The sequence below is a fragment of the Peromyscus leucopus genome, chromosome 3 (assembly GCF_004664715.2).
Source record: "Peromyscus leucopus breed LL Stock chromosome 3, UCI_PerLeu_2.1, whole genome shotgun sequence".
Taxonomy (NCBI): domain Eukaryota; kingdom Metazoa; phylum Chordata; class Mammalia; order Rodentia; family Cricetidae; genus Peromyscus; species Peromyscus leucopus.
The window spans coordinates 3,867,944-3,888,773 of NC_051065.1; the positions used below are offsets into that span (position 1 = coordinate 3,867,944).

The 20,830-nt window shown below is 35.7% G+C and overlaps 1 protein-coding gene across 1 annotated transcript in view; it reads left to right on the top strand.

The window, feature by feature from the left end:
* Slc13a1 (solute carrier family 13 member 1) overlaps positions 1-20,830 on the top strand; it is an 82,849-nt gene that overhangs the window by 31,192 nt on the left and 30,827 nt on the right. Inside the window, exons 4-7 of the mRNA XM_028872979.2 lie at positions 162-349; positions 991-1,048; positions 1,130-1,178; positions 17,628-17,779. Coding sequence (XP_028728812.1) covers positions 162-349; positions 991-1,048; positions 1,130-1,178; positions 17,628-17,779 — 447 coding nt within the window. The remainder of the gene's footprint in view (positions 1-161; positions 350-990; positions 1,049-1,129; positions 1,179-17,627; positions 17,780-20,830) is intronic.

Consider the following 20,830-nt stretch of genomic DNA (forward strand, 5'->3'; position numbering starts at 1 on the left):
ATAACTACATTCAGAGTTCCCCATCTGAGCAGAAATTTTATCTTCTGTGTTATTAAACACATAGTTTGCAATTTGCAAACAATATCCTTTACACTTAGAGAATATAGAGAGCTACATGAGCTAGACAGCACAGGTCTACACTAAAGACCCTCTCATTTCAGGCTGACGTTGGGGTTCATGAGCAGCACTGCCTTCTTATCTATGTGGCTTAGCAACACCTCTACTGCTGCCATGGTGATGCCCATCGTGGAGGCTGTGGCGCAGCAGATCATCAGTGCTGAAGCAGAGGCCGAGGCCACTCAGATGACTTATTTCAATGAATCTGCCACCAATGGACTGGAAGTTAATGGTATCATGTATTGATATGGCCACACTGGGGTCCAATCATTTGGGCAGTAAGCATAAATTCAAGAATGCTGGGTTACGTTCTGAATTAAGTGTGCATAAATGCATGAGATGCATTTAGTCTCACTATTTTTGAAGTCTCCAGAACCTACAAATAAATTCTACAAATATTTTACTTTAAATTAACTGCTGAATATATTCTCTGGCATAAAAAGGAAGGATGCTTTTGTACCCTCCAGCTAGTCCAATGGAACACTCTCATGCTCTCATGTCCTATCAGTAGACATCCAGGTTACTTTCCTTTTACCTGAATGGCTTTCCTGAATAAATTATAGATCTTTAATTCCTATGTTCTACTTGGGTACAATACAGCATTAAATTCCAACATTGGTATTTCTTACTCTGATGAACTTCTCTGATGCAATGGAAGATGTTGCAGGATATTTGCACTTATAAAAGAAGAATGTTATATTGGTATAAGGTGAATTTGTTTACTTTTAATTTCAAATAAGCTTCCATCTTCTATTGCATACATATGTAATACGTACATATTACACATGCACACATACACATTCATGCATACACATGCAGACTCAATGATAACTCTTTACTTAAATGGTTTTTCTTTCATTTAATATTTTACAGAAACTATTATTGGACAAGAAACAAATGAGAGAAAAGAGAAAACAAAACCAGTTCCAGGGTAAAAACTATTGATATTTTGATAAGGATTTTCCAGATTACATTTTAACAAAATTACAAACTGGGTCAATTTATGTTTCAGAAGCAGTAACGACACAGGGAAAGTTTCAAGCAAGATGGAGACAGAAAAGGTACATCACATTTGATTCCTTCTACATACTTATACATGAATTATATTAGAACTGTAACTGGTTACATATCTATCATGTAAAATTACTTTGTATGACTAAGTCCAAGTGTGGTCCAATGGTTTGATAAGTCTTTTTGGATAGGCACCCAGATAAGAATTACTTTAGGCTCCACAAACCAACATCATTACTTTTTTTCCTTTTATTAGAATCTCAGTTGGCAATTATCCAACTGAGTTTAAAGAAACACAGTTCTAATTGCAGAATACTGCTTTGGTTCTTATTAAATGTTGTTCACCTGATATGCTGGTTTTCATTAGCATCATCCATGTTTCTTCAGGTTATGGGTTTACAACACCTTTTCCCATATAATTACAAGTGATTGTGTAATTTTAGTTTTCCTGTTGTCACTAAAAATTCAGTGTGAAATTCATGAGTTGCTTCTGAAAAATCCAGGCAAAAGAGTTGTAGTTGAAGACAGGAAGGAAAACTTAGTGAATGGCAGCATATAATTCACTTCCTTAGAATAAATCAGTATAAAAGCACGATACTACATGGCACCAGCAGCAGAGTTTCTCAAGACTACTAGGAAATAGTCCTACAGTAACCATGGCATTGAGAGGAGGAGAGCAAGGTATATATTCCCTCTCTGGGCTGTATGATGTATTGGCATACAGCTCAATGGGAAAAGGAACGTCATTGTTCATAGAAATTTCAAGGAGAGAGTGAGTTCTATGGAAAGAGGAAATAAATGCAAGATAAGGTTTAAACCATTAGTTATGTCCACCTGAAGATTTTTATGAGAAAAATTCATATATATTTGTGAAAACACTATTATCTTTGAGGATAGAACTATTCCTTATAAAACATTAAAAATTGAGAGTGAAGCCAATGTGTTATAGAACCATACATTGGAAAATGAAGTTTGCATATGCTCATGAAAACTGTTAAGTCTAAACAGAGGAATAAGAATAAATAAATAGCCTGTGACTTGCTTGGAGATATTTTTAGCAAGCTGGGTTTCTGGCACCATGCCTAAATTTTGAATTCAGATTGATTTGCTATCAGTTGTGTCCTGGGCCTTGTAGGGAGAGATGTTGAAAAACAGATTGCTCTTTATTATAACATTGCAGAATCTAGTGAATGTAAAACAACAAACAGACACAAAAAAGCTACAACAAAATTTGCCTTCCAAAAAGGCACAATTAGTTTAATATAGGCACATCATGGAGAAGAGTAGGAGGTAAAGATGCTTGAGTCTGGGGAGATGACATCTGCATTAGAAGAGTGTGAATTCCTTGTGTTTAAGGATGGGTCTACTTTATTCTAATTTTGACCCCAGAATATCTCACAACCTGAAACACAGTAGGTATTCAATACTCCCCAATTCAGGAATAAGAGAATTCAAAGCATGAAAATAGGAAAGACACTCTAATTAGAGAGCATATTCATTAAAAGCTTAACTCAGCAAAACTCACAGTCTTCTGGACACCTCTGCAGGACAGATGCTAGAGATGAGTGAAATGATGGCGGCAGTTCTTTGAGCCTGTAGTGGAGTTGCTGAATCCTCTGTGAGAAGAAGCCTCGAAGCTAGTAGGCAATATGGCAAATTCTGCTTTGGGATGCATTTTTCTGGTAATATTGTGAAAGGCAAGGGGGTATGGAACCTACTGTTTTTTGATTAATCACACCATGGGAATGATAAATTTATTGAAAATATCTCCACTGTACTAAACTAAGTGAGGGTAGACTGGAATACAGAACATTGGGTTAGAGAGCACAGGGGGAGGAAAACCTTTCCCACGGAGAAAAGTGAGGTAGTTGGAATTACATTGTAAACAACAAAGACTGATATCTAAGTTTGGGAGAGAGAAACAAAACTCTAAGTGCTCATTCTATGGTCTCCTCAGACCCTAATACTTTAAAATTCAAATATAATGGAAATAATTTCTTTTTTCTTTTTGCTGTAGAATGGGCTTTTAGAAAAAGAGAACAAACGTTTCTTTGTACATATAGAATATATTTTTATTTATGCTTTGAGATGTTCAGTGTTCCTTCTGTGTCTATTGTGGAACAATTTGAGGAGTATTGGTATTAGCTCTTCTTTGAAATTCTGGTAAAATTCTGCACTGGAACCATCTGACCCTGGGCTTTCTTTGGTTGGGAGACTTTTAATGACTGTTTCTATTTCTTTAGGGGTTATAGGTTTATTTAAATTGTTTATCTGGTCTTGATTTAATTTTGCATGTGGTACCTATCCATAAAATTGTCTGTTTCTTTTAGATTTTCCAATTTTGTAGAGTACAGGTTTTTGAAGTATGACCTAATGATTCTCTGGATTTCCTCAGTGTCTGTTGTTATGTCTCCTTTTTCATTTCTGATTTTGTTAATTTGGATATTCTCTCTCTCTGCCTTTTGGTTAGTTTGGATTAGGATTTGTCTATCTTGTTGATTTTCTCAAAGAACCAACTCTTTGATTCATTGATTCTTTGTATTGTTTTCTTTGTTTCCATTTCATGGATTTCGGCCCTTAATTTGATTATTTCCTGGCATTGATTTCTCCTGAGTGAGTTTTCTTCTTTTTGTTCTAGAGCTTTCAGGTGTGCTATTAAGTCACTAGTGTGAGATTTCTCCAACTTCTTTATGTGGGATTTTAGTGCTATAAATTTTCCTCTTAGCAATGCTTTCATCATTTCCCATAAGTATGGATATGTTGTGGATTCACTTTCATTGAATTCTAGGAAGTCTTTAATTTCATTCTTTATTACTTCCTTGGCCCAGTGGTGATTCAGTTGTGCATTGTTCAGTTTCCATGAGTTTGTAGGCTTTCTGTAATTTGTGTTGTTGATGAATTCTAACTTTAAGCTATGGTGATACGATAAGATACAGGGGGTTATACCAATTGTTTTGTATCTGTTGAGATTTGCTTTGTGACTGAGTATACAGTCAATTTTACAGAAGGTTCCACGAGGTGCTGAGAAGACGATGTATTCTTTTGTGTTTGGATGAAATGTTCTATAGATGTCTGTTAAGTCCATTTGAGTCATAACATCTGTTAGCTCCCTTATTTCTCTGTTAAGTTTCTGTCTGGCAGACTTGGCCATTGGTGACAGCGGGATGTTGAAGTCTCCTACTATTAGTGTATGGGCTTTGATTTGTGATTTAAGCTTTAGTAGTATTTCTTTTACAAATGTGGGTGTCCTTGTATTTGTGGCATAAATGTTTAGGATTGAGACTTCATTTTGATGGATTTTTCCTGTAATGAATATGTAATGTCCTCCATCTCTTTGTTAAGTATAGTTTGAAGCTTATTTTGTTCAATATTATGATAGCTACCCATCAGCCTCTTTCTTAGATCTATTTGATTGGAAAATCTTTTCCCAACCCTTTACTCTGAAGTAATGTAAGTCTTTGAAGTTGAGGTGTGTTTCTTGTATGCAGTAGAAGGATGGATCCTGTTTTCATACCCATTCTGCTAGCCTGTGTCTTATAGGTTAATTAAGTCCATTGATGTTAAGAGATATTAATGACTAGTGATTGTTAATTCTTATTATTTTTTGGTTTTGTTGTTGTTGGTGGTAGTGTGTGTGTTTCCCTTCTTTGGGGTTTACTGGTGTGAGATTATCTATTGCCTGTATTTTTGTGGGTGCAGCTAACTTCCTTGGGTTGGAACTTTACTTCTAGTTTTCAATAGGGCTGGATTTGTGGATAGGTATTATTTAAATCTGGTTTGTCATGAGATATCTTGTTTTCTCCATCTATGGTGATTGAAAGTCTTGCTGGATATAGCAGTCTGGGCTGGCATCGTGGTCTCTTAGTGTCTACTTTTCATCTGTCCAGGACCTTCTGGCTTTCATAGTCTCCATTGAGAAGTCAGATGTAATTCTGGTAGGTCTGGCTTTATATGTTACTTAGCTCTTAGCTCTTTTCCTTGGCAGCTCTTAATATTCTTTCTTTATTCTGTATGCTTAGTGTTTTGATTATTATGTGGTGAGGGGACATTTTTGGTCCAGTCTATTTGATGTTCTGTAAGGTTCTTGTGTCATCATAGGCACGTCCTTCTTTAGGTTAGCGAAGTTTTCTTCTATGATTTTGTTGAATATATTTTCTGTGCCATTGAGCTGCAATTCTTTTCTTTCTTCTATCCTTATTATTCTTAGGTTTTGTCTTTTCATGGTGTCCCAAATTTCCTGGATGTTTTGTGTTAAGAATTGGTTGGATTTAACATTTTCTTTGACTTATGAATTTACTTCCTCTATCAGGCCTCCAACACCCAAGATTCTGTCTTTCATACATTTAAGTGACTGTGAAGTGCCCCAACTGTGTGGTATCTTCAGAAATAGGGTTTTACCTTCAAGTTCTGTTGAGTAACCAGGAGCAATGACTATAGAGTGAATTGCTTTGGAGGTCTATGACATGTTCTGACCAACAAATCAAAGGGAGCCACACATGGCACTGGGTTCTTTGTTTGATAACCTATTGTATCTCGGAGAGCATCATCTCCCTGTGTAGGAGAACTCTAAAACCTTTTTTTAAGACTCATTTTTATTATGTTTAGTTATGTATATGTGTGTTTCTGTATTCTGTATATGGATGTGCACACATGAGTTTGGGGCCTGAGGACACCAGGATATTGTGTCAGACCCCCTGGAGTTAGAGTTACAGGCGGATACATGCTGCCTGGTGCTGGTGCTAGGGAAGAAACTTGGGTCATCTGCAAGAGCAATGTGTGTTCTTAATTGCTAAGCTCTCTTTCTAGTGCCCATTTACACACACACACACACACACACACACACACACACACACACACACACTCTTTCAAAACTCCTTAATGTTAGTTTTCCCTTTCCCACCCCTTTGTCTGCCTTACTCCTCCTACCCCCTCTCCAATTTATCCACAACCTCCCAATTATTCCACTTTCTGCCTTCATACCACATGTGCTCCACTGTTCCTACCCTTAAAAACATCTTTCTTCACCGTCCCCCCATTAGCCTTCCCTTGTCTCCTGGGCACTAAAAGTAAAACCTACAAATGTAAATTTATTTTGATTCAACAAATATACCTCTCTTTTTAAGAATAAACAGGTCATATGGTTTATGTAGCAATTATAAAGAACTGCAGTTGTTCTTCATCAGGTTTACATTAGGCAATTTAACACTGACGGATTATATGAAAGAATTTATTCCTAATTTATCTAGTTATGAAATATAAGGCATATTTGAGTTCATAATGTTTTGTTTGTCTGCATTCTTCTTGATTAAAATAAACCTAGTATAGTTTGACATTGCATTTTATCTACAAGCCATAAAAGATGTATTTATTACTGGAGATGGTGATTACAATGAGCTGGAATTGAGGGTGATCGATATTCAGTTGTCCCTTGGGTTTCAGGAGCCGATTTAATAGTGCTCTAATCTAAGGGACACTTTCCTATGCTGCATACATAAGAAGGGAGAATTTTTCTCCTACCAGGTTCTCCTCTCACTAGCATTAACAGGTGTCCTACTGATGCCTAGAAGGAAAGTGGCTGGCCCACGAATTCCACACTGCTCTCTAAACACAATTGTCATAGTTTTAGAGAAAGGAGCTGGAAAAAGAAATGGCGACCCCAAAGAACACTGGAATACATGGGGGATGATATTTCTCAGGTTCCACGTGACAGCTAGAAGACCAAACATCCCTTATAGGACTTTCATGAGAAACGAGTTATAGGCTTCCAGAAATGAAATCGTAGTCACCAAAGGAAGAAGCCACTGGTTCTTTTGCCTCTACTACAAACATTAGCATTATTCAAAGAGACAGCTCAGAGTTTTATATTCTCTTCAACTCTAAACCTTCAGGCAGCTTTGGATAGACAAAATTGGAAAATCAGTATGTTTTATGAAAATTTTGAGATAATTGTTTTTTCATTCATTCAATATAACTTGTTCCTCAAAGGTAAAAAATAGTTTAAGAGAACATTATCATTGAACAAATTGCATCAAGCTTTTAATTTGGTGTTGTTTGGTCTAGGGGTGAAAATCCTTATGGCTGAAAATTAAATTCTAGAAGACAACACGTCTTAATACTTGCCAAGAATTTCAGAGTCGGTAAGCATAGTAATAAACACAGTTCTTAACATTAGGAAAGAAGCACGTTAGTTCTGCAAAGCAAGGCAAGAGCAATTTAGAACACCTGGCCCTAGATTAACTATAAAATTGGTACTTTAAGTTAAATTACAGTTGCGGAATAGACATAAGCTTCTTCTTCGCCATCTCTTGACTGGATGAAATTCAGTCACCAGGTTAATTGTTGTACTAGTCAAGTCCTGCTCCATTCTCATTTGACTCAACTTAGATATCTCCCTTTACTCTGAAAATCTCATGGCCAAGAGACAATATTAACAGAGAAGGTGAGCATGGACAGAGGGGATAAACATGACCCTTTAGGAATTGCATCCACCATCTACAAACTCACTTTAGATATTTTTAAAATCTCAACCAAATTCAAAGTTCCAGATCCTTTGGTGGCTATACTTCACTGTGTTTCAATAAAATATTTTCTTGTTAAATTATTGCTGATTATATATTTTCGTAAAACTTTTCATTTTATGAATTTCAAAAATATTACTGAGTAGAGAACATAAGCACAGCCATATTGAAAGAATTTGCAGGTTAATTTAACTCACAAGAAGTCCTGCACAGGGAATCATTCACTTTAGAACTGTTCCTTGAGAACAGGAGCAAAGAGAGACTGCTCATCTGCCTAAACCAGGCCTAAGTTTACTTCATTCTCAATTTGTTTTCTTTTATTAAATATATTTTGAGTAGAATGTTTCACAACTTATAGATATCTTTTAAAGTAATGGAACCTTTTAAATGTCAATAAAATAAATTAAATGACACATATTACATGTCAGATTTAGAAATCGTGATTAAGAATTTTAGAAGTTTCTGTGGACCCTTTATCTGGTTCTGTTTCTTCTTTACACAGTCACCCCTATGCCTTCGCAAAGACAGCTGTAGTCCAAAATTGTGTGTTCTTTTCGGTTTTCCCATGTGTACTAGTAAGAGTAAGGGTTTGAACACTACAACAAATCTCCAAAGTACAAAGGGTTTCAGGAAGACTGAAATAGGCTGCAGTGGTGGCTCCATGTCTACTTTCTGCTTTTCCTCAGCACCAGAGCTTTTAGTCTGTTACAGGCCTCCTGTCTCCCTCTGTTCTGTACTGTCGCTAGCAAGGACAAGAAAGAAGGCAAATGGATTCTTTTTTTTTTTTTTTTCATTTGACAAATGGATTCCTATGATTGCCCTGGGCCTAGGACTATTCAGATTTTTCTATTTCATGTTTAATTAGCTATAGTTTACTACAAATAAATGCAAATGTGAAGTTATTCATAATGTCATTTATTTTCTACAATATTTGTACTTTTGTACACTATGAGTATCTTTTGTAATTTCTAATATATTTCCCTTGTGCTTTTAAGCCTTAGTTTTTCTTTGAGGTCTATTAAATTGGTCTTACAAAGTTAGCCAAGTTTAGAACTAGATTATACTTCAGAAGAGGGTTTTTGGTGTTGAATCTCTACTTTTTTGTTTACTAGAAAGCTATTTGAAATATATTTTAGTAATTATTCCCACACTTTAAAATTCTATTGCCTTTTGAAAATTCTGTAAGAAGTCATCTAACTATCAGTCAAATTATCATTACTTTTAGCCAGTCTTTTGTCATTGGTTACTTTAGAGGTGTGTGTGTGTGTGTGTGTGTGTGTGTGTGTGTGTGTGTGTGTGTGTTAGAGAGAGACAGAGACAGAGACAGAGAGAAAGACAGAGACAGACAGAGAAAGAGAGAATGAATGTGTGTGTCTTTGGAACATCATTTGGGATTTATATGAATATATGCTTCCTGTGTCTGAGTTGTCTCTCACAAACACAGTCGATCGTCAGTGTTCACTGGCCTCACCCTAGTCAGGCCAACCTCTAATTAAACACTCTCAGTAACCTTGTTTCCTAATGTTCTCTTTTGTTTTTTATATTTGTCTGTGGACTTGTGCATTATTTACAAATAATTTAGGTAAATCCTACTATAGTTCAGCAATTCTTCTTTAAAAATTTAAAGACTTTAGTTTCTGGTCCCTCTGTTGGTCACTTTCTGACCATTTTTGTTTTCTGGTCCTTCTCACACTGCTGCCCAATTTTCTTACATGTTTCATTCTTCCAAATGATGAAATGCTATTTTTCCTTGAAATCTCCACAGGAAAAAAATCTGAGTTCAGGGTTGCAGCTGCTGACAGGAGTTTTCAATTATAGTACCACATTTCCCTTAACTTACAAGTAAGGACAATTTATGTTTTGAAGTATGTATGATAAAAAATTTCAGGATATTTTATAGTTTACTTTAGCTTAACTTGGCATTTCCTTCTCTCTGCAGAGGTTATAGGCATTACAAATGTTTTCCTTTACTCATCCCCCCCCCACACAGCTGGCCTTGGGCATTCTCTTCCATTCCAAATTCCCTTTGTAACAAGATAAATGAAATCTCTTGAGCAAAGTCAGACATGTCGCTCCCTTACACTTTATTTTATGGTTAATACAGATTTCTTCTTTCATACAGTTCAGTGAGATATTTTTCAAAATGATGTTTAATGTTTTTAATTTAAAATTGTTAAACAAGGAGTTTGATTTGCTATGATACTAAATAAATAATATGCTATTATCTATTTATTATTTCAGGCATTTTACCACTACAGAAAGAATATCTTTTATCTAGTACCACATATATTTTCCCTTAGCTACAAAAATGCAAAGAAAGCTTCCAAATAGTTAGCATTTAACTTAATACAAGTTTGTAAGTAAATATTGTATTGTGAAAACTCATGGTTTTAAAAGAATTGCTGAAAAGCAGCATCTTTTCACACTGAAGAGACTCCACACCCTGAATGCTAAATTTTAAAAACTGTTCTGTGCATCTCCCTATTGCTTTGTAAACTGGTATTCCCATTCACAATGTGAAACGTAGTCCTTTAGTAGCTTCAAAAGATGGAAACCCTATTCCAAAGACTATTTCAATAATTTCAGTTTTACTGAAACCCTGAGTTCCTCAAGTACCACTGACTAGATCTTCAATAGATCTTCATGAAGTGTCCATTCCGTAGTTGGGGAAAGAATCCTCTCTTACCTTTCATCCTGCTCACTTGCTTATTAGCTACATGCTGTGATTTCTTTGCAGAAACCATTTCCTTACAGAAATTATTTCAAGCTATATGCACATTATGGAAAGTCAAGCTTAATTAAAACTAAATAACAGTATCTGATATTCATTGAACTGAGCACATGGAAACTCAATGTGCAAACAAAATGAGGCCCAATGTTTTCATTCTTCTGTGCCTTTGAACTTTCACTCTACCCCTGTTTCATTAGTTATATCATCCGCTGACATATGGAACATTAAGGCACCAAAGTTAATCTGTTCATTTATTATTAGTAAAGAGTAATTCATTAAAACAACAGCAACTAAAGGATTGTCCCAAGGTAGTGCACATAGTAAGCACACACTCTACCAATGAACTGTATCTCCAGCCTAATTTTTTCTCTTATTTCCACACAAGGTCTCACTAAATTGCCCAGATTGTTCTTGAACTTATTATGTAATCAAAGACTTGTCTGTCTCAGCCTGCTAGATAGATAGCTGTCCTTGAACTCACTTTGTATAACAGAGACCTTCCTGCTTCAGCTTTCTAGGAAGATAGCATTACAGGCCTACATTACATTTTTGTTGTTGTTTTAATAGAAATATATGCATCAGCACTTCATTGAAATGACATGTTAAACAATTCAGTTTACCTCAACTTTTTCTGAATCTCCACTAAAATAAGAACAAGTAGATTTTTCAGCCATAATCATGATCATTTTGCAATTATAAAGGTAAGGAATAACAGCAAAATTATTCCAGAAGCTGGAATGCCAGTGAATGGGTGGGAAAGACTTGGCTATCTGTGGGCATGGAATTGAAAATCAGTAATGAAGAAAGCCAGTAGATCAATTTAAACAGTACATACATCAAAGTATTTATGTTGAAAGGGGAGAGGGTTGACAAACCCTCTTTGCTTCTGAAGCCATTAAGTTTCCAAATGTCTTCCTCAAATCCACAAAGATGCTGCTGTTCCATCAAGGAGAAATGTGGTCATTGGATATGGCAGCACAGAGAATAAAGAGAATCAGAGATGGCTGTAAGTCAAGGGAGAGATCACAATGAGACTAAGGCCACCAAGTGAAAACTCATGCCAAGGCCATTAAGTAAAAGCTCATGCCCTGGGTGCAGGGAAGCTGCAGTTCCAATGACCTCCAGAAGAGCAGGCAGCTGAGACCTGCTTTCTGTTCTGCTGGAGCCAGGTCTTACTCTGATGCCCTCCAGATGTCAGCAGACAGCAGTCCAGAAGGTTTTCCCTGGGGAATGCAATCAGCACAACAGAGTAAACACCAGCACCCTGACATTAGAACTTTCCGAGAAAAGCCTGCCAGTGAAGCTCACAGCCAAGAGCGAGCCCCAAAGCACACATGCCGAGCTTCGGAGCAGCGTTTCACTGCTTTAAATATGAGCAGGCAACCCCAAATTCCTAGATGTCTGAAGACAGTCTGAGGCATGAAGAAGAAGTGCCAAACAAACAAAGAAATCAGCTATGTGCAGGAAACAGTCGGTGCAAGGAGAGGAAAATATGAGAAAGGAAAACATCATTAATATGTTTAGAGAGGCAAAAGAAAAGATTGCATTTATAAGATATAATCAGCATTCTGGAGAAGAGAAAGAAGAGACAAGAATATAAAATATAGAAATATACAGTGCAAATAAATGTATAAAGTATAAATAAAAATGAAGATTTCAGAGCATACTGTAAAGGGAAAATTCAGATGATGAAATATGAGAAAACAAGAATAGGAAAGCAATGGGAGACTCGGGAAAAAGATAGAGAAAGGTAGAGAATAAAGAGAGGAAGAACTCTGAGAAATTCAAGAGAACTTCCAGGCTGGAAGAACGAAACATTTATCATTAAAATCCCACTGATGGTAGCTCAGAGACAGACCTCACAGGGCAGATCTCATTTGAAATCTGCGAGCTTGGAATACCATGGGTAGGAAGAGGACCCCACAAGCTTCCAGCTTTCAGAAAAGCAAAGGGACTGGGGACTAATTCCTTTTAAAAGACTTAAAAATATATGGATAGCTAAATACCCCTCTCTATTTACACAGAATATTCAGAGACAGTAGAAAACCAAATAGTGCCTTCAAAATTCCAAATAATGCTTACTTCCAATCAGCACCAATGCCCAACCAAAAGAACAATGAAGTAGGAGTTATCTAGTTAACTTTGGTAATTCTAAGGGGGAAATAACCAGATGAAAATGTCCTGGCAGATATGATACCTAGACAATGAAAATGGAGAATATTTGATGTGTTTTAAGTAGCCTAGCATTTGATTGTAATGGGAGGAAATTTACAGAAGGGAATATTTAGAATTGAGTGGCTTGTCCACAAAATCCTGAGCAACTGAGTCTTGTATATCACTATATAAACTCCTTTGTCTACTTCTATCTATCCATGTATCTATTCTTATTCAGCTATTTTCCTATTCACTGAAACACTGAATTCTACTTTCAGACAAATTATGTTGTTATAATGTTAGGACCATGGAAGTGTAGAAAGTCTGGGTGTGTTAGGAAAGGAAGCTATAGGAAAAGTGTTAAATGTTGCTTATGTGGTGTATAAAAATTGAATTGCAAGCCGGGCGATAGTGGCACAGGCCTTTAATCCCAGCACTTACTTCGGAGGCAGAGCCAGGCAGATCTCTGTGAGTTCCAGGCCAGCTGGTCTACAGAGTGAGATCCAGGACAGACACCAAAACTACATGGAGAAACCCTGTCTCGAAAAACAAAACAAAACAAAAATTGAATTGGAATTCTTGCATCTGAGAAACCAAGATTTGGCCTGAGTAGTGCAGGCATGTCTACTTGGGAAAATGAAGCAGGAGAATTTCCAGGTCAACGGCTACCTGGGTGGGCTACAGAGTGACTTTAAGGCCAGCCTGAGTAGCTTAGTGTGACCTTGTCTCTAAATCGAGAAGTAAAAAGGTTGCAGATGTATGGTCAAGGTTCTAGGTTCACTCTAGTACAAAAAGAATTGACAGTAAGTGAACACTAAGGTGAATGCACATCTACACAAAGAGATCTGCAAGGTTACAAGCTAGCTGTTGGCAAGCTGAAACTGCTTGACAAGAACTAATAGCCTTCATAATCATCCTTTTATAATGATAAAATATAAACAAAAGCTATAGTGTGTTCAAAACATATTCAATCCATTCTAGTAAACTGACTTGTGGGGCCTCTAGAGATGATTGGCTGGCTGTTGGTAATTTATACCTGTAATTTCAACATTCAGAGTTGGAAATGTGCATCTTGCCTCTGACATCTACCATCATTGCCACCAGGAGGCGTCACAAAGTGACACCTAGGCCTGAGGTTTCTGTCTGACTTGTCTTTGATCATGTCACAGATTCCTGCATTTGGTCATGATCGAATTGAAACTATTTCAGTTACTCAGAAGATCTAGAAAATCACTAGCAAGTTCTTAGATGTCATATTTCAGTGTGTATGACACTACTGTATGTCAAGTATTAGAATTGGGTCAAATTCTTATAAGTAGGTTTAAAACCTTACACAAATAAAAAAAAATTGCAAGGGAAGGTGGTAAAAAGGAAGTCGCCGATAGGGAACTATGATGAAGGGACTGTGGCTTCAGTTCTGTGGTGAATGACTGTCACATTTAAGGCTTATTCTGAAAAAAAAAAGATGTTTTTTCCATATCAAATATAAATACTTGTCTGCTCTAGTAGTCTATAACCCTTTTACATGTTAAAAAATACATGTAAATTATTTATATAATTACAGAGGATACAAAATATATCAAGAAGGCAGCAGATACTATAATTACATTATCAAGAAATATCATCATTAACATTTTGCCATATCCTTTTGGCATTGTTTCTAGTCACCTATGCACATGTGGATATGTTATGTGTTTGATGACACACATCAACCTGTCTATGTAATTTCACAGAAGTCTTCACCTTATGACATAAGCACTCTCCCATTCACAACACACTCATGGTACAAGAATCACCTGGCCACCCTGGTACAAGAGTCTTCCTGGCCACTTGTACCTCATACATGTAGATGCTTCACATTTAATTTAAATCCTTCTTTTCTTTGAAATGCTTATATTCATACTCTCCTCCCCCAACACCTGACTCAGTATGTATAAACACAACACTTACCCAAATCCTCCACTATGAAGCTACAGAGTGATGGTTTTCTCATTCCATATTTACAAACATGTGTATCCTTCTGGGCAGGGTCTTACTGTCTTTTTCAAGTGATCTAATCCTGCTTCTTCTTGCTCTTGTGTCAAACACTTCATTCTAGATTCAAACTATTGTCTTAAAAGGACACCAAAGATTTATTGCTGTGAAAATTTCTTTTTATTCATAATTTCTGTACTAGCAATTGGCGCTCCTTGCTTCTGCAAAACTACTTAACCTCAGCCTCCCATGCCCACCCCCCCAAAAAAAAATGACAATAAATCTCAATTATGAAGATTATGGTCACAGGATGGGAAAAATATGCATCTCCCATTCTACACCAAAAATATTCTATGAAACATTTGATTAGTGTGATCAATTAATGTATAGATCTACTTATTGTGAAATTTGAATTGACCCTAAAATTTCTGTCTGTCTAAATCCATCATTTCTACACGAATATCATTTTATGTGCTCGCAATGCTGTTTTTACATTCTTTATGTAGAAAAAGACTCTGGCATCTCAGTATGAAGTTATTTTTATTACAAACTTTCCAGTGCATTTTAATCATTATGCCTATATATGCAAATATTTATAGTTCATCTTTCATACAAAAATCTATATTTTTATTTGTTTTTAATCTGTAAGCATTAGTGTCAATGGGGAACAATACATAAACTACATTTTCAAAAACCTACATCTACAGTTTAATAATGTCCAAATTATATATCACTTCTTGGGTTGTTGGATGTCTTTTTATGTAGTAAAAATACTTAATGTGTAAGCTATGTTCCAAGTTTTACTTAGGTTCACTCATGAAATTTTTAATGAAATTTGCCATATTTTAATACCCTTTTGGGTAACTTTTAAATAGAAAAAACATAGAAAATACAAATCATTTCCATGTAGAAAACATAAGGCAAATGGAATCTTTATAAATTTCTTTCTTTTGGGTGAGGAGTAGACACCTATGGGTGCTGACCCTTAAATTAATGAAAAAGTATAAGCTAAATTATAGTCCATAGTGCTCGACCCTGGCATGCTACATGACATTTCTACATCCATGATGACTTTTAGAGAGCAGTAACTTTTTCCTTATCATGATTTTGTGAAAAGGCCTTACCTTGACAATAGTGCAGACAGCATGCATATGTGCATGGAATACCAATGCACCCTGTTGTGCTTGGTGGGTGGGAATATACATTGTTACAGCATTATATAAAATACTATAAAGGTTATTTACAAAATGAACTGTAGAACTAACCTATGATCCACCAATACTACTTCTGAGCATGTATCAAAAAGAAATGCGATCCAGGTTACAGATAATGTCCTCAATAGTCATTATAGCACTATCATGACATGGATAAATGTATTTTTAAAATGTGTTCTTGGTTACCAAAATAACCCATGGATATCGTTATAGCAATTCTTGACTATTTACAATGTGTCCCATACACTACAGATTTAAAAGTACCTTTACATGTTAAAATACATGTAAATACAGCATGATAAAAGATGTCAAGTGCTAATATAGTTCTTAGATTTATTTGAAGACTGGAATGTATAGAACAAGTGTGAAACCATCAAGGGTTGATCCATGGATTCTCAAAGATATTATTAGATCAGCATAGGCTAGAGATAATATTGACTTAGACCAAGATGACATTATGGCTTTGGATATGGAGGAATCTAATCACATTCGTGGCACTTTAAGTGAAAAGAGATAAATGGAATTAAGTGAGTAGAGCAAAAGAACACTTTCAGGAGGACAAGTCACACAGAGTAAGGGCTGCAGCTCTGGGCTTTAAAGCACACCAACAATTTCATTGTCCAGGTTTGCCACTTTTAGGCACCAACACTGGATAATTCATTTGACATCTATGTGCCTTATGTCTTCATTAGTAATTTGGTACAATATTTCCCAGCTCACTATGATAGAAAACTTTCATGGATATAATGTGGTTCGGGGAATCCTGAACTGTACAGTGTGGAAAAGTGATGTTGAGCATAAACAAGTTGGATGTGACTAGCTTCTGCCCTGTGACTTCCCCACCATGCTGGACCGTAACCTAGAATTGTGGGCTGAGTCAACCCTTTCACTGCATCCATTTTTGTCAGGATATTTTCTCACAAAACCAGAAATGAAACTACGGCATATGTTTTAGGCAAAGTGGAGAGACCAAGCAAGACAGAAGAATTACATGAAAGCACTAAATGACTACTTCAGAATATCATGGTCAAAAGTAGAGAAAAAAAAAGAATATCCAGTTTACATGATCCAGAGAGTGTGAGAAAGAAACAGTGTGTGTGTGTGTGTGTGTGTGTGAGAGAGAGAGAGAGAGAGAGAGAGAGAGAGAGAGAGAGAGAGAGAGAGAGAGAGAGAGAGAATGTGTGTGTGGACTTGCAGGATGTTTTGGAAGATATAGTGAATAAAAAGGATTCTGATTCCGTCTCTCAATACTAAAGATCATGAAGATGAAAACATTTGTTTGCTAGAGAGATGTCTTATGAACATCAACCATCAAAGGACCAAGGAAGGAAAATGCTCCCAAAGATGTTGAGGAACTTGCTGACCATGTGCCATCAATAACAGCAGGAAGTGACAGAAATCTTTGGAAGTTGTGATGAGAGGGAAGAGATGAAGGAAGAATTGGCTCAGAGACAGGAAAGAAGTATTAAAGAATGACTGAAATTATGTTTGGGAAGTATTTCAAAGTCTTGCTTAAATGTTTATTGTATTGTTACATTTCTGTGGACAAGAAGGTATTATGTTATTAGTTAGCCCAGGCTGCTATAACAAAATTCCACAATGCCCCACTTGTCACACTTACATCTAGGATTCAAGTCTGGCAGGGTTATGGGTATGATGAAGGCGGCTTCCTGGGCACAAACATGGCCACGCCCCTGCATTTCCACTTGGTGGAGAGAAATCTTAATGTCTCCTTTTAAAGGGGCTTTGATCTCACTTTATGACATTAACTCTAATTAGCTACCAAAGATTCCATCTTCAAACACCATCATGTATATGAAACAGGAGAGTTGGAACACATTCATTATATAAGAAATATAGTTATGACTGCAAATAGACTGTTCTCATAATGTATTTTTTTATTAACAGAACTCAGTTACAGGAACAAAATATCGGTCAAAGAAGGACCACATGATGTGTAAACTCATGTGCTTATCTATTGCCTACTCTTCAACCATTGGTGGGCTGACAACACTCACTGGTACCTCCACCAATCTGATCTTCTCTGAACATTTCAATACGTAAGTAATATGAGATTGGTGATTTAACAAGTGGACAGCAAACAAACCATAGAAATTTTCTTACCTGACTCTTCAAATCCAGAGACTGAACTGTTACGCAGGATTTACATATCTTTGCTTCTTATCAGGATTTCTCTAGATCTAGAGACCTTCCTTTGGATTGGGAATGAACTATGCAGGATCTAGTAAATTAACGTGTACTTGAAGATTCATTCTTCTGTTAATCTAAGATTAGATCATGTATTTGTAAAATGACCTTATTCTGCCAATATCACTGACAACATGCTTATCTACATGGGATGGAGCAGCTTTCCGATCTGAGCCTCTTACCAGAGAGAGAAAATTTTTCATTGTGAAATAATTCAATAATGTGATAATGAGTAGACATGAAAATACACTGTTGCATGAGACAATTTATGCAGAGTTTGGTACTGAGCATTTGAACTTAAATGGTGAACTGTGAACAGAGGCTGAGGTTGGCAACTCAAAAAAATCTGAAGAATTTGGTAGCTGCCAGAGATGAAAGCACTAGAACATCTTACTGATGTATAGATGATTAAAGTTTATCGTTGTGATACCAGAACATTACAAAAATTGGGGAATCTGCAATTTCAACCAAAGCAGTGTTTTAGTTAAAACTTCTACAACTTTACTTACTACTTAATAAAATTTAACTAAAGAATATTTCATGATGTAATTCTTCCTACATAAAAAGTCACATTTTGAAAAAGTACTATGAGAATTAAATGTGTAAATAATGCTAATATATTTTTGTATTATGTAAAACTATTGAAGCAACCATTAGAAATACATGTTTTTCTTTGAGTTCAGAAACAAGGTCTAGTTCGAGTATTAAAGGTGCATTTTATACTTGCCAGAGTATTAAGAAGATGTATGGCATTTAAGAAGCCTAATAAGAGGAGATAGACTTTTCTCATAAAAAGTAGGGTTCAGAATTAGGGAATTAATTACACTCTAAAAATCAGGACCACAGACTCTTTGGCCCTTCTCAAATTATTTGTAAAACATTTTTCATGCAAATTTTCTCCAACAAATCCATCACTAAGAATGCCATTTTCCACTCTCCAAAGAGAAGCATCTTGGGTACAAAGAACAATGATGTAGAAGTACAGGCTCAATATTAAAGACCTTCATGTGTATTTAATGTTTCTGGGAATACACATGCATTATACATTTATTTTACTTATATATTTTATATATATGTTATTTTTATTATTTTAAAAACACTGTGTTTTGATCATGTTTTCCCCTTTCTCAACTCTTTTCCGATCCTTTCCATCTCCCTCTCCCTCTCTCTCTCTCTCTCTCTCTCTCTCTCTCTCTCTCTCTCTCTCTCTCTCTCTCACCAAAATAAGACAAAAATGAAAATCAAAACAAATAAGCACACAAAAAGATAAATAAAAAGCCTTTAAAAATATGGAGTACATTCTCCATTGGTTAACTATACCTGGGCATGGGGCCTGCCCTGAAATACCCAATGCAATCCACTGGAGAAAATTGATTTTCCCTTTCCCCACAGGTATCAATTGCAAATAGCTTGTTGGTTAGGCATATAGCTTTGTGTCCACTTGCCCTTTTCAGTGATGTCCCATAGATTTAAAAAATCACTTAGGAAGAAATGTTTGAAAGGTAATTGATTTATAAATGGAGGACTTCTGAAATTCAGTGTTGAAGGGCTATGTTACATGAACAGCTAAACTCAGAACTTGAATTGCACCTGAATCATTTCTACAAGCTAGAATTATATCCACGGTTAAGAAAAGAGATTCTGCATCTCAGCCGGCTCTTCAGAATCCTCTTCCAAATGTTGAGACCCAATTCAAACAGTTTTACTATTGTTAGTGTCAGAGAATTGCTGTTATGTATAGAATAGTAAGACCATTCTAATGAAACCACTTTATACATTGAATCCATGCAGAGTTTGCCCCCAGCCTTCATATTCCTGTGTAGTGTATCAACCAGTTTTAAAAATTATTTTTATTTCATGTTTCTTTTGATTATTTACATGTACTAATCTATTTTTAGTACCAGGTCAAGAGCATTTTGACCATTTAAACAAATGTTTCAATAACTTTTCATGAATCTAATGTTTCTAATTGTGAAATTTGACTAAAATATCCTTTAAATTTAGAAACTATTTAATGTATACCTGGAGATGCAGTGTTTTTCTTCAAAATGTTGCCTTTACATTAATAGTATATAGAAATCAGGATTAAAATAAAATCAGTTACACCATTTGATAAAAAATACTGTTGTAAAAGAGAAAAACATGTCATTTAAAAAATTTAATTTATATCATTAAATAAAAGTCACTTAGTAAGCTTTTCTTTGAATGCTTCTTTGCAAAATAAAGTAGTATCGTAAAACTATGATGGGGCAATGTTCATTCAATTTCATTGGAAAAATGTCAGACGCTTAAAGCTCTCCAATATTTATTATTTTATCATGTGTTTAGAGCTATAGCGATATTCTGCTTTATTTAGGAATTCACTAAGACAATACAATTTTTTTTCCTTTTTATAAGGCTTGCCATTGATTTGAGAAATAATGAATTTGCAATGACTGTTTTCAATGCTGAAGGCTACAAAGTAACTTAAATATCAGCAATTTCTGTCATTGATATTTAAAGTAAAAGGCCATCTTCCAAGTGAACTATTGAAAGGAAAATATTGTATAACCTATTTTGAACCTGTCTATTTTATCTTCTAATTATTATCATGTATCTACTCATAAATCCATATGTCATTTTTATAGATAGGTTGAGAGATAATGATAGAACGTCATCATAATAGAAATACTTCAAAAATTGCCTTCATGAAAAGTCACCTCCCCAGAAACTGAAGGTGTGTTCTAAGGGAGGACTTTGGTTACATACTACAGAAAATTTGCTAGTGAAAATTTGACATGATTCAGAAAAACTTTAAAGGCAAACAGTATGTAAAGTGATTAAATTAGTGTGAATAACTCATAAACTAATGAAGCAATGTATGCAACATCTTTTTTGAGGACTGGAGTAGGATCCATTTTTTT